Raw genomic sequence first — 15458 nt, forward strand, 5'->3', positions numbered from 1 at the left:
AAAGGGTGGGGTAAATCACATTTTATGTCTTTTTAAAAATTGTATATTTGGGGGCAGTTTGGAGCCACAATGTCTAAAGCACCATCCCTGAAGTCATGAGGACCTGAGTTCAAATTTGGTCTCTCTCACTTAATACTTTCTAGCAGTGTAATCCTAGGCAAATGACTTAACCCCAATTGCCTCAGCAATGAATGAATGAATGAATAATTGAATAAATTAATAAAAATTATTTTGTATTTATACATCCCAGCTTAAAAAAATAAACTTTTGATAATATGTCTACTTTGTAAAGTAGAACTATAGAATTAAATAAATTTAATTCATTGCTGTCTATAAAAAATGCCCTGTCAATAGCTCTATTTTATTTGGTCCCTACTCATTTACACACAACAGTATATTTGTCTGATTTGGAAAGTGGGCAGATTCAATAGTATTTCTACTATAAAACAGAACTATAGAATTAAATACATTTGATTGATTGCTGCTTTATAAAAAGGAAAAATAAATTAAAAATCCTCTTAAGCTAAAAATATTTTTATTTTACTAGCTCTCTCCTTTGTCATTATTTTATTCTACCTTTTAGTTAGATGACACTGTAAAAGAACAGATAGACCACAGTTAAAAATAAATTTTTAGAAATTTACTAGCTTTTTGACCTTAAGTAAGTAACTTAAGCTCTGTTTACTTCTAATTTCATATTTGTAAAATGGGGATAATAAAGACATGAACCTTCCAGAGTTGTTATGAAAAAAAAAAAAAAAAGAAAGACTGTTAAGTGCTTATGTACCTTAAAGTTCTATATGATTGATAGGTATTTATTGATATTTTATTACTCTCATCATCATCATTATTAATTATATTAATATTATCATTTCCCCATGAGAACATAATGTAGTAGATTAAGTTAGAGAAAACCTTAGATATCACCTAGTCAGGAGGAAATTGAAGTGAGGAACTGTGTCATTTTCAGCTTTATATCCTCATTGCCAAGTATAGTGTCTTACACATAATAATTGTGTACGTATGTGTGGGTATATTTATATGTAAAGAGAATGTGTATGCATATTTACATATGTTCATGTATATATATGAATTTTTGTATATATTTGTTTATTAAAGAAAAGAGGAGATAAAGAATTGGAATCCAGTAAAAAAAAGGTATGGATGCTGCAATTTGTACAATAAGGTTTAGGGATTCTTATAAACATCATCACTGTATTGCTTTATGATAGTAGGTTACTACTGAAGTAGATTTTATGTTCCAAATGAATGACTTTGTTAATATTCCTAGGAAATGGAATCAGCTTTAATGGATTTTGCTGCCCGTTCTGAGCACAAATCATCTGATAGCACTTTTGTTGTGTTCATGTCTCATGGTATTCTGGATAACATTTGTGGGAAAAATCATCAGACTGAGAACCCAGATGTGCTTGCTTATGATACTATTTTCCAAATTCTAAACACCAAAAATTGCTTCAATCTGAAAGACAAGCCCAAGGTCATCATAATTCAGGCTTGTCGTGGGGGTGAGTATTGTGTTTGATTACTTCGATTAATGTCTAGATAGTTTCTTGATATTGAAAGTGAAAAGTATTATTTTTTTTACTGAGTGACAGCTGACAAATCCCAGTCCATGGCTTAATCCCTAGTGAAATTGAAATTAAGAGTATCACATTCCATATATATAATTAATTAGAAATTTTTCTTAGTGGACAATCATTATGAGAAATAAACTGGGTTGTTGGAAGGATATATATATATATACACACACACACACACATATATATATGTATATATATACATACATGTATAAATATATACGTTTATGTATGTACATATATACACATATGTATATGTATGTTTACATTATATGTTCTATATATTATTTTATGTTACATTATATTATGTGGAGACACTTGGCAAGTGAGAATTTTAAACCTTTGTGAGGGAAGGCACAATAAAACAAAACTTTCCTAACAATAAGTCATTTATAAAATTGGAATGGGGAAGAATGGGTGGTTTTTGCTTCCTGGAGGTATCAAGGGAGAAGATAGAATATAGAATACCTCTTATTGGGTGATTTGGAAGATATTTTTGTTTAGATATTGATTGGACTAGGTAATCACTTGTCTCTTACAACTCTGAAATTCTGTGCCTCAGGATCTCTCTACTACTTCCATTCTGAAAGGATAACAGTCAAAATTCTTATGTTTTGCCTTGTTGAATTATCCTTCAGATAAAATTAATGTGACATACTCCAAAGACTAATGGATATGTACAGAAGAGACTTTAATCCAAATGTTGGCTCTCCCACTTATGGTGGGATTGTCCTTAATTTCTCTGTGGCCTCAGCTTTATTCTTTGTGATATAAGAAGATTAAGTTAGATGACCTCTAATATTTCTAAGTAGGAGGTGGAGGTGGTCTAGCCTTTCAGCAGGGTAGATTCAAATAATTCAATATGATTTTCTACAAATTCTCATAATTGAATAAACTTTTTTCACAAGACAAAAATTGGACTTAGACCCATATTTAAATAGAAAGGAAAGTGAGCTAACTCTAGAATTTAGTCACAAGATGGAATCAGTGTGGTTTATGCAATTTCCACAAATAATCATTTTCTGTCTTCATCCCCTCAATTTTCTCAATTTCCTCCTGGTCCTTCTTGTGTTTTGGAGAATAATGATAACACAAATAAAACAAAACTTGCATATTTGCAGTATTGTGCAAAAGGTAGAAATAGTACAAAGAATGAATTTACTTTTACTCAGTGAATCGTGGGCATGTGTGGGTGAGTGATGGCCCAGAAATTGCTGAAGACAGTGAAAATCAAAGACTTGAGGAAGACTCTGTCCGGAAGACCCATTTAGAAAAGGACTTCATTACTTTCTGCTCTTCAACTCCACGTAAGTCACTAAACCTAGTATATTTTTGTGTATATCCACAAAGATTTGAGGCAGGATAGGAAATCTTAAGCTTTTTAGGAAATGTAAAAACAAACAAATTGATAAAATAGATCTCCTAGTTTTCATAATCTTTTTCTTCTGAGCACGTTTTCCCTGATATAATACTCATGTCTGAGTTAACATGCTCCAGATACCATTCTTGCATGCTCTCTTTTCAAGTGATATATGTCATTCAAAAAACATTAAAGGAAATGTAGTATTTGCATGTGTACAGAAACACATGTGTGTGCATATATATGCATATATACACATATATACATACATGTGTATATATATATATAGATTGTACATATACATTTTATATATACATATATTTGTATATAAGGTCCACAATATGCATGCATACATACATGTTAATATAACACATGTGTTTACACCCAACTATAGGTAGGATAATCTTTTTTGGGGGGGAGAATTATTTTAAGACACTTAACAAGCAAGGTTAATAGCATTTGCAAATTAAGAGAGTAATTGCTAAGAACACAATGACAGAGTAAACACAGATTTATGGACTGGTAGAATCCAGTATAATTTATTAAATAGTGTTTCCTAAAGTTTAGTTGTAAGTTAGTTTTATAAGGTTGATGGATATAATAATAAGTAAAGAAAAAAAGTATTTCATAGAAATGAGAATTATGATACAGGCAAAGGTTACAACTATGTACCAGATTCTACGTTATTTTTTAAAATTTAATTATAGTTTTTATTTACCAGATATATTCATGGGTAATTTCACAGCATTGACAATTGCCAAACCTTTTGTTCCAATTTTTCCCCTCATTCCCCTCCCCCCCGCCAAGATGGCAGGTTGACCAATACATGAAAAATATGTTAAAGTATAAATTAAATACAATATATGTATACATGTCCAAACAGTTGTTTTGCTGTACAAAAAGAATCAGACTTTGAAATAGTTTACAATTAACCTGTGAAGGAAATAAAAAATGCAGATGGACAAAAATAGAGGGATTGGGAATTCTATGTAGTGGTTCATAGTCATCTCCCAGAGTTCTTTCACTGGGTGTAGCTGGTTCAGTTCATTATTGCTCTACTGGAATTGATTTGGTTCATCTCATTGTTGAAGAGGGCCACATCCCTCAGAATTGATCTTCATATAGTATTGTTGTTGAAGTATACAACGATCTCCTGGTTCTGCTCATTTCACTCAGCATCAGTTCATGTAAGTCTCTCCAGGACTTTCTGAAATCATCCTGCTGGTCATTTCTTACAGAATAATACTATTCCATAATATTCATATACCACAATTTATTCAGCCATTCTCCAATTGACGGGCATCCACATAGTTTCCAGTTTCTGGCCATTACATAGAGGGCTGCCTCAAACATTCTTGCGCATACAGATCCCTTTCCCTTGTTTAAGATCTCTTTGTGATATAACCAGTAGTAACACTGCTGGGTCAAAGGGTATGCACAGTTTGATAACTTTTTGAGCTTCTATGCTATTTTTTTGAGAAATATTTTTCAATGCTGATGATAAACCTGTGAGGTAGATACTCTTATTATCCTCATTTTACAGTTGAGGAAATGGAAGCATATAGAATTGACTTGTCCAGGGTAATAAATCTAGAAAGCACCTGATGCTGAATTTGAACTCAGATTTTCTAGCTCTCTATCTACAGTGCCATCTAATTACTCCTATGTCTAACATAATCATTCAATTTTCATAGATTTTAAAAATATATTTAGCTTTAAACTAAGTTACACAATTAAAGTAACTCTTCAAGAAGTCTAAGTTTTAGTTACCAATATCTCTCTGCCTAGGTGAAGCCCATGGCCCTATAGGTTAATTTTTTTTTAATTTTTTTTTTAGATAACATTTCTTGGAGAGACATTGAAAACGGATCCATCTTCATTACAGAACTCATCCATTGTTTCCAACAGTATTCTTGGTGTTGCCACATAGAAGAAATCTTCCGAAAGGCAAGACTTGTCTCATTGACTTCTTTCCTTCATTTGTTCACTTATTTGAATATATTTACTTAATTATATACATATGCATATATATGTATATATACATATATGTATATGTGTATATATATATATGTATATGTGTATATATATGTATATATATACATATATGTATATGTGTGTATGTGTGTGTATATATATATATATATATATATATATATATATATATATATATATATATACATATATATATATATGAAAATAATTCAGCAGTAATGAAAAAAAGAATCTTCACAGAATTTGTTGCAAGAAAATACCAACATGATATAATCATCCTGGAATCATAGACTTCATTATAAATGCTGAGAATGAATAATGGGTGTATATTTGTTCTTCTGTATACTTTTTCTTTTGATCTTTTGGTATGTATTCTCTATGTGAACTAAATTATCCTCAATTTAGCAGCTGGAACTTCTGAGGGCTTTATATATAGGTTACCCAATAATCATTTTCCCAGATTTCTCTATTCCACATATAAAATTACTAAAAATCACTATCTCTAGGCCAATACATATTTTGTCAACTCATCCCATTTGTAGCATAATCCTTTAATTTTTATAGATAAGGATTTGAATTGCTTAGAGTTTATTTGCCTTAAATTAGGTTACACAGTTAGTAATAATATCAAAGTTGCTGACATCTATAGTCAAGAATCATTTATTGATATTTGATAGTAGTTTCAGTTAATGATGGTAAATAAATTTCCAAGGTTGAGATTTTCAGGACAGGCTCTGGTTAGATATTGGGTATCACTATTTGAGAATAATCTGGAAAGGAAGGTAGGAAGGAGAAAGATTGCAACTCTTTAGGGGAAGGAAAAAAAAATAACTTCAAAAGTCAGTCAGGCAGCTATCAGAATATCTCGGCATTGGTCTATAGGCCTTTGTAGGAGTAATGGTCATGAGTTTGAAGCCAATATTCTATTCATTCAGGTTTTCAAAGATAATTGGTGGTTATATGGATTTAGGGTACCAAAAGGCATAAGGGGCTGTAAGGAAAGACTTTGGCCTACGAAAATAATGCTGTGTAAGGAAGTACGATATTATAATCTGTAAGGACTCATACGTTCATATAAATACTCATAAGCTTAACTGTTCCATCTTATTTTATGTTATTTTTGGTCCTTCTGTCTCCTCGAATAAGATGACTGTTAAAATCACTGTTTTATTTCTTTTTCCTTTTAGGTTCAGAATGCATTTGAAACTCCCAAAGTTAAGGCCCAAATGCCCACCATTGAAAGACTCTCCATGACAAGATATTTCTACCTCTTTCCAGGAAACTAAATTTAGTAAGTAACTATATGAACCCTTGTAAAGGATGAAACTAAAGAGACATTGAAATGAGTGTGAGTCGGAGGGGGGGGGGGCAGCTAGGTGGCATAATGGATAGAGCACCAGCCCTGAATTCAGGAGGACCCAAGTTCAAATCTGGTTTCAGACACATAACACTTCCTAGCTGTGTGACCCTGGGCAAGTCATTTAACCCCAGCCTCAGAAAAGGGGAAAAAAAAAAAAAAAAAAGAAATGTGTGTGAGTCTGCATTGACCACCCTGCATGAGCATTTCAGAAATGAGGAAAGTTAAAAAAAAATCATGGCTATGTTGTTTGCCTTTACTTGAGGTGATCTTTAACATACTGAATTTTTGTGAGGCTGGGGAAAGGAATGGCATAAAAAATAATCAGAAAATTACATGGTTAATAATTAATGTGGTAAAACAACTTTTAGTTTTGTTTTTGGTCAGATATCTTTCTGCTTAAAAAACAACAGATTCCATGGTTGTTCTGATACATAATTGTTAAAATCCAATTACAATTATTCCCTCTTTTTTATCACACTTGTGGATGACTGGGAAATAATAGTTTGATTAGGGTGTTTGCTATTTCAGGCAATGATCTGAAGTCACTTAGCTCTGTTACCATCTGTCCTCACATTTATTCTCTCTATTTTTTTTTCTTTAGAAAAATGCAAGTAACCGGGACCTTATATATCCACTTATTTCAGGCGTAATATTTCTGATAATGTTCTGATATTCAAGATATATGGGTAACTAATAGCTGAATATGAAATCAAAGTCATTCTCCTGTGGATAATTCTTAAGGAATTCACCAAGAAGAAGCTAAACTAATCAGAACCACATGAAGAACATTGATCCAAATCAATAATAAGATAAATGTAAAACACTGATGTTTTCCCTAACACCTATAAAATGAATAAAATTTATAAAAATGTTAATAGTCAATATTGGAAGGATTGTGAAAAGATCAACATTTGCATTTTTTGTCAAGATGTGAATTAGACCAGCAATTTTTGGTGATTAATTTTGAATTATAAAAATTAAATGACTAAAATGGTCATAATCCTATATTCAGAACCTCCAGTGCTACTTCATTAGTTGTTGCTCTTTGTTCTCAAATGACATCGCAATATTGAAATCAAAGTAGAGTAAGTCTGACTGTGGTTGATTAGATCAAAACCAAATATTCTATATGAACATGAGAAAGAGAGATGTCTCTAAATTCACGAACCTCATGTTTCTTTTGAGCTACTGGAATTCTTCTTTGCTCATAGAGCACAGAACCTTCTTTAATGTGGACATACCATGCAAAGTGGCATTTTGCTGCTGTCTCCCTTAGTTTTCAGTTATTTCCAAATGTTCTTCAGAGAGACCTTTAGAGTGTCCTTGTATAACTTCCTCTGGCTGCCACACACTTGTCTTGTGTAAGTGTGCTAGGTGAAGTGGCTAGACCCAGGAGAATATTGTATGGAGTAACATCATGATTATACTGTGATCAATTCTGATGGCTCTTTTCAACAATGAGGTGATACAGGCCAGTTTCAATGGTCTTATAATGAAGAGAGCCATCTACACTCAGAGAGATGGCTTTGGAACTGAGTATGAATCACTACAAAGTATTTTCACTTTTGTTGTTGTTTGTTTGCATTTTGTTTTCTTTTTCATTTTTTTCCTTTTTAATCTGATTTTTCTTGTGGAGCATGATAATTGTGGAAATATGTATAGAAGAATTGCACATGTTTAACATTTATTAGACTTTTTGCTGTCTAGGGGAGAGGGGGAGAGGGAGGAAGGGAAAAATTGGAACACAAGGTTTGTTGAAAATTATGTCTACATATGTTTTGAAGATAAAAAAAAAATAACAAAAAAGAAAAAAATAGTTTTTTTTAAAGCAAATATGTGCTAGGCATACATTCCAAGGAAGTTAAAAAGAAAAAAAATAAAAGAGCCGCATATACTACATGAACTCAAAATAGCATCATAAAGCATCAGACATGAGTGAAAAATACTTCCTGTACTATGTCAAATAGGAAGCCAAGAAATGATCAGAATAGTGTGAACCTCTTTAAAAAGGTCCATTTTACTTAAATTCTTATTGATAAATTACAAAGTAGTTCTGGACAAAAGCCAGGAAATGTAACTTCACGAATTCTTAAGTCATGGGCAAATTAAACCTTGGATCTAGAAAGCTATTTAGCGGATTCCATATTTTATTACTAACTCTTTTTATAAGTCATTCCAGGCAAAAGGGGAATCGCTGAATTTAGAAGATTTAAATTGCAGGCTCTTTTTTTTTTTCCTTCAGTAGAAGGGCTCTGTCGTCATGGACTAGGAAGAATAATTTTTATCAACTGTCAAATAAGGGATTTTTAACTGTATTCTAAGCTTGGATTATAGTGAACTACATATAAACCATGCTCATAGAGTTGGGTGTGGGGATATTGGTAGTAGTGATAAAATGTGTGGGAAGCAGTTGGGATAATCCATAAAAATGAAGCAAGCTGAGAGTATGAAAAGTAGTCTGATTACTAGATTTAAAAAAGTGACGTTCATTGCCATATTCAATGATGCCAGAATAAGTCTTTTATCTCACTTCTGCCAATTAATGAGGATATGGCAAGGCTTCTTAAACTTTTTCCACTTGTGAACCCTTTTCACATAAATTATTACTCAACACTGGATATATAGTATACAAAATAGGTATACAAATTAAGCATTTACTAAATAATATTTTGTGGTCTTCACATTCAGTTATGTGACTCCTTATGGGGTTGTGATCCACAGGTTAAGAAGTCTTTATGTAGAGAATAGACACCTGGAGGCATGGGGTAGGAACTAGAGCTGTAATTAGAGGTACAGACAATACTCGAAGGTTTTGGGATGCAAGACTCATGACTTAAAAATGGCAAGGGTACAATGCATCTTTTTCAAAAGAAACATTTTAGGGAAGAGGAAAAAAATGGGAAAATCAAATAGGAAGAAAATAGACCTCTGTAAAAATCCATGAACTTTATGGAAAAACTTGAGAGAACAACTATTTTAATAAGAAAAAAAAAGAGAGAGAGAGATAGGTAAGTTAGTACTGACTATAAATAATAGCCCATAAGATAACTGGAGGTATTAGATGATGATTATTTAATGTAAATCACAAAGCTGGCATGAAAGCAAGATGAAGCTAGAGTGGGAAACAGACTATCTGAGGATATCTCATGAAGGTTTTTTTTTTTTTTTAATGAAAAGCAGAGCATTTGATAAAATAAATGAATATTTAATGGATAAATAACAATATATAACAAAATAACTAAAATTTGATAAAAAAGCAGAGCATCTTTACGTATATATGAAGCATATTATTCAGGAGAAATATCATTATTTATGATTAGAGTTTGACCATTAACGATATAGTGGTTGTGAAACAAATTAACAAACATGTATTAAGCACTTATTTTGAGATGTCATAAGCCATGCATAATGAGAATAGATTTAGTACTTCAATAACATTCTAAGAATGCTTGCTAATTTACCACAAGTGACTTCATCTTGTTTTAAGTTTCCATTTTGAAATTTGTTTTGAGTAAATTGTTTATAAAACTTTTTTTTTCAAAAATGAAATAAGCAACTGTTTTGAATAATAGTAAAAAAAAATCGTTTATGTTCTTAAACAGCTGCTAAACTATGTGGGTTCTCTGATAAGATAATCAATGAAGAAAAATATTATCAGTACTTTTGAAGTAAACTACCAATGAAATTATGTGATAAACAAATTAAGGAACATACTCAAACACTTCCTAGCTAGGTGACCCTGGACAAGTGTTTCAGTTTTCTCATGTATAAAATGAGCTGGAAAAGGAAATGGCAAATGACTATAACTCTGCCAAGAAAACACAACATAGATTAGGACAATACTGAAACAACTGAACAAAATTATTCTTAATTAAAAGTTCAGTATTCTATCCAAAATACCCACAAATGCCCTTAGAATTGATGGGGGGGCAGAGCATAATTAAGTAAGAAGTGCATAACAGAGAATAAAAGAAAAACTTCAAGGAAACAAAGAAAAGTTGAGTAGTTTTGAAAACAATGTATAATATTTATTATAAAAGTTTTCTCATATTGAAAATTTGTTGTTTTATATTAAGTTGTGTACAAAGTAATGGTCTTTTTGTTTTTTTCTCATTTTGTATTTAAATTTAAAATTAATAAAAGATTTTCAAAAAAGTGAAAGAAATGATGAGCAAAATGAGAAAAAGAAGACTTCTAAAGAGGTTGATTTGGCTAATCATCAGATGCAAAGATGAACATGAATGACTCATAAATGAAGAAATCACAAGAGATAACATAAATATGAGAGGCAAACTCATAAAAGAATAGAGTACAAAACTCTAAATTCATGTTTGTAACTGAGAATATATGCTGAAAACAACAACAAAAAAGGCTTTATGACTATTTTCTTTTGAAGGTAACAATATTGAAGTTTAGTAGGGATAAATATAAAGTTTCTCACAAGGTTAAAACAAAGCAGACCAGATAAAATCTCTATATATTTTTTTTTTTTATTTCTATCATCTATTTATCTACATAAAAAAGATAGAGAAAAGGAAAGAAAAAGATAGAGAAAGAGGTATAGCGGAGGAAGAGAAAAAGAAAAGAGAAAGGAAGAGAGAAAAAGAAAAAGAAGAGACAGAAAGATTGAGAGAGACAGACAGACAGAGAGACAGAGAGACAGAGACAAACAGACAGAGAGAGACAGAGAGACAGACAGAGACAGAGAGAGGCAGAGACAGAGAACAGGTGGCAGAAAAAGAAATAAGTGGGGGTAGAGGAGGGAAAAAGTGAACTAATAAATTAAGAGCAAGGATAAAACCTGGTGAGAGTTAATTTAGAGGTAGAAAAAATTTAGAAAGAATGAGGATTTGCTTCCAATAGCAATAAAGAAATTCAATTTAAAGTAACTGTACACAATATAAACAATCTGATAGTCTATCTGCCAGTAACTATTTGAACACAATTACAAAACAATTTTCATACAAGTTAAATCAGATGTAAACAATTGGAAAATATATATGAGTTGCTCATGGATAGGCTGAACAATTCTACTTAAATTATATTCAATGCCATATCAAACTACCAAAATTATTTTATTGAGCTAGAAAAAATAATAACAAAATTAATTTGGAAAAAATCAAGAATATCAAGGAAATTAATGAAAAATAAATGCAAAATAGGGAGTCCTAGCCATGTTAGACAGTTATAAATTATAAATTGACAGTCATTATAACAATTTGGTACGGGCTAAGAAATAGAATGATAAATCAATGGAATAGGATAGGTACACAAGTCACAATAGTCAGTGACTGTAGTAATCTACTGTTTGATAAACCCAAAGACCCTACCTTCTGGAAGAAGAACCAGGTATTTGACAAAAATTCCTAGGAAACTTGGAAAATAATATGACAGAAACTAGGCATTGGCCAATATCTCATACCCTATATCTAGATAATATAGATATGGATGGGTTCATCGTTTAGACATGAGTAATATTATTAAAGCACATTAGTAAAGCAAGGATAGTCTACTGTTAGTTAATTAAAGAAAAGAGGATTTTATGGCCAAAAATAACTAGAGAACATTATAAAATGCAAAATTAATTAATTAATTGGAATTGTGAATTTTTGCACAAACAAATCCAATGGAATTAAGATGGGAAGGAAACAGAAAGCTGGGACATAATTTTTGCATCCAGTATTTCTGATAAAGGTCTCATTTCTAAAATACATAGAGAACCAAATAAAATGTATAAAATATGTCATTTCCCAATTGAAAAATCATCAAAGAACATGAACAGACTATTTTCAGATTAAGAAATTAAAGCCATCTATAATCAAATGAAAAAAAATCCTCTCAATGTCATTGATTAAAGAAATAAAAATTAGAACAATTCTGAAGTACTGCATCATACTTATCAGATTGGCTAAGATGACAGGAAAAGATAATGATAAATGTGTGAAAACTATGACTCTAATGCATTTTTGGTGGATTTTTGAATTGACCCAACCATTCTGGAAAGCAATTTGGAACTAACTCCAAAGGGCTTTGCATACCCTTTGATCCAGCTATAACTTTGCCAGGTCTGCATCCCAAAGATATCATATAAAAGGGATAAAGTTTGCCATTTGCAACAATGTTGGAAATTGATTTCAAAATGACTTGGAAAGACTCACATGAACTTAGGCTGAATGATGTGATTAGGCCCAAGAGAACATTGTACACTGTAACAGCAAGATTGTGTGGTCCTCAATTATAATAGACTTAGCTCTTCTCAGCAAAATGATGATTCAACACAATTCAACAGACTTGGGATAGAAAATTCCATCCACATTCAGAGAGAGAACTATAAAGAATGAATGTGGATTGAAGCACATTATTTTCACCTTTCTATTTGTTGCTTGCTTTTTCATTATAGTGTTTTTTTTTTGGGACCCTGATTTTTCTTGTACAACATGACAAATATGAAAATACTTTAAAATATTAATATTTAATATTAATATTTAAAATATTATACAAATATAACTTATATAAGATTACTCGCTGTCTTGAAGGAACAGGTAAAGGAGAAAGGAATTCAAAATCTTACAAAATTAAAATTGAAAACTATCTTCATATGTAAATGTAAAAATAAAATATTATTAAATGAAAAAATAGTAATTGCCTGAGGCACTGAGAAGTTCATTAGAGAACATTACAAAGCCAATTTATCTGAGACATTGAGCTTAATTTCAGGTTTTCCTGGCTTTAATGACTGTATGACTAGGGGTGTGAGACAACATGTGTTTCCTACGTATATGCCTTACAATCATTAACTTCTAAATTGGGCTCACTCTTTCTACATATTTGGTGTGTGACCAACCAACAAAAAGACAGATAAAGACAGAGAAGAGCCAGACAGAGCCAGACAGAAAGACAGAGGCAGAGAATGAACTCCAATTTTAGGTTTAGTTTTCTGAGTTGGATGGGAGAGGGACAAGGGATGTTTCATAACTATTATTCTTTGTGGGTTTTGTTTAATCATTTCAATTGTGTCTAACTTTTCATCACCACAACCAACTCTCCTCCTCTTCTTTCCCCCAGCTTTTTTTTAAAGCAAAAATAATTAAAATTTGGTTTGCCTTTTCCTTTTCCAGCTTATTTTGCAGATGAGGAAACTGAGGCAAAAAGGGTTAAGTGACTTGTCTAATATCAAACAGGAATTAAGTGTTTAAAGCTAGATTTGAATTTAGGTCTTGCTGACTTTAGGTGGAGCATTCTCTCTATTGAGCTACATAGTTTTCCCTATTATTCTTACTATACCATTTTACAGAATTTGTTGTTTAAGGTAAATTGTGTTTCTTGGGTTTTTCTAGAAGAAGCACAATAATGTTGTCCAATGTACACTTGAGGGAGTCCAGGAAAAAAAAGTATTCTATGAAAATGTGAGAATAGCAATTACCCACCAGGTGATTGTTTGGCTTCCTAATTTACTTTCTCAATACCATATCCTTTAAATATTTTTTTTAAAAAGCCAGGCGTTTTATTTTTAGTGAGGAAGGAAAAAAGAAAGGAACATTGTTTGTGAATGTGGTCATGGCTAGAATGAAAAGAAACCTAGTACAGAGAAAGTTGATTCATATTTAGACATGTGAGATAAATGGTGTTCTTCAGAGTGCTATAGCATAATGTTTACTAATTAGCTTTCTAAGCTAGAGAGCTAATAGTAATATAAAACGCCGCAAAATGAATTAAAAATTAACATTTTCATTTTATTTCCATTAGGTTTCATAACATTTAAAAATCTAAGTAAACAAAACAATAACGCTTGTTAATTTGTAACATTTGCCAATTTCTGAGATGTAAGTGTTCCCTAATAGAAGATAGCTACTCCAGTTCATCCTTGGTGATAACCCACTTCATTGTTAAGTCTAGCCTCTTTCCCTCATGTTGTAGGCTAAAGCCCCCACCCCACTCTATTTTTTTCTATTAGTACTATTTGAAACATAAACATTGATGATTAATAATTGTTATATTTAATTGTTATATTTAATCAAAGTGATTTTTCAGCTTCTCCTTATGCAAAATAAATTATATAAAATTTCCACAGAGCTGTCACCTAAAGTTAGAAACAAGACCCCAGTCTCAATAAATCTGTGATTTTTTTTTATTGAAAGAGTGAGAGACCGAAGAATGCAGCCTTCAATTCTTACCAGAAGAGAGTACACCCCTCTGTGAGAAAATGCATTTTTACACAGATCCCAGGAAGCTTTGCTAGATTAGTCCCCTCCCTGTCTCTTCCTACTTAACCTTTAATTGGCTAGAGGAAAATTCACTGGATGTCCTTCTTCTGCCTTATTCTCCACTCCATTGTATCTAGATTTGTGTTATTTCTTCCCCCGTGGGCAGAGAAGATATTATGCATGAGCCTCATTAAGCAAGCTCAATTAAAAAAAAAAAAAAAAAACCTTCTCTTGGTCACTGACTTCTCCCAGTTTAAGCCAGTTTAAACCTAATCTCTTCTATCAAAAATTTGAAGCAAAATGCATCTCTTCTTCTGAAAACTCATTGGTCAAATATACTTATTTACCTTGAACCTTGCAACATTCTATGGAAACTTAGCTTGTCAATATTTCTCATCAATGTTTCTGAGGAACTGGATTTTAACTGTTCTGTGAAAACTTAACCCCAGTTTGTCTCTCACACTAAAAGAAGAACAAAATGATTTTTTTGAAGAAAGATACAATTACTTTTGTTAACATTCAGAAAAAGTTCTGGAAAATCTTTCTGGGCATAATATGGTAACTTTACATACCCACATTAAATTTAGGCTGGGGGTGTGCACAGAAAAAAGGGGAGATGGCAAAAGAGATAAATTTTGCTCCCTATGTGGACTCAATGTAACTCTCAACTTAATCTAATTCCACAGGGATCTTCCTGGCAATACCAGTAATTAGATTTCCTCACAGATGAGGAGCAAAAGAAAAAGATTTGTGTGTTTAGAGTTTAACAACTTCAACAATAACCAAAATAATGTAAGTTCAGCAACAGATATGCATTTTCTTCACAGAAATGAAAAAGAATCGATTTTTAATCTCCATTCTGCTAAGGGAAAAGGATTCATTCCCAGGGCCTAGAAGCTGCATCTGCTCCCTCCCCTCCTCTATCAGTTATTTTTTCCTTTAAA

At 31.8% G+C, this 15458-nt stretch overlaps 1 protein-coding gene across 2 annotated transcripts in view; it reads left to right on the forward strand.

The window, feature by feature from the left end:
- Nucleotides 1–7929, forward strand: part of LOC141563383 (caspase-1-like) — a 51526-nt gene extending 43597 nt beyond the window's left edge. The window contains exons 5-9 of one of the 2 annotated variants that reach the window (XM_074304376.1): nt 1292–1526; nt 2771–2905; nt 4796–4905; nt 6138–6241; nt 6912–7929. In XM_074304376.1, coding sequence (XP_074160477.1) covers nt 1292–1526; nt 2771–2905; nt 4796–4905; nt 6138–6236 — 579 coding nt within the window. In that variant the 3' untranslated portion in view covers nt 6237–6241; nt 6912–7929. The remainder of the gene's footprint in view (nt 1–1291; nt 1527–2770; nt 2906–4795; nt 4906–6137; nt 6242–6911) is intronic. The other variant, XM_074304379.1, reaches the window with a different exon arrangement.
- The last annotated feature ends 7529 nt before the right edge of the window (nt 7930–15458 follow it).

Source organism: Sminthopsis crassicaudata, chromosome 3 (assembly GCF_048593235.1).
Source record: "Sminthopsis crassicaudata isolate SCR6 chromosome 3, ASM4859323v1, whole genome shotgun sequence".
NCBI classification, from domain to species: Eukaryota; Metazoa; Chordata; class Mammalia; order Dasyuromorphia; family Dasyuridae; genus Sminthopsis; species Sminthopsis crassicaudata.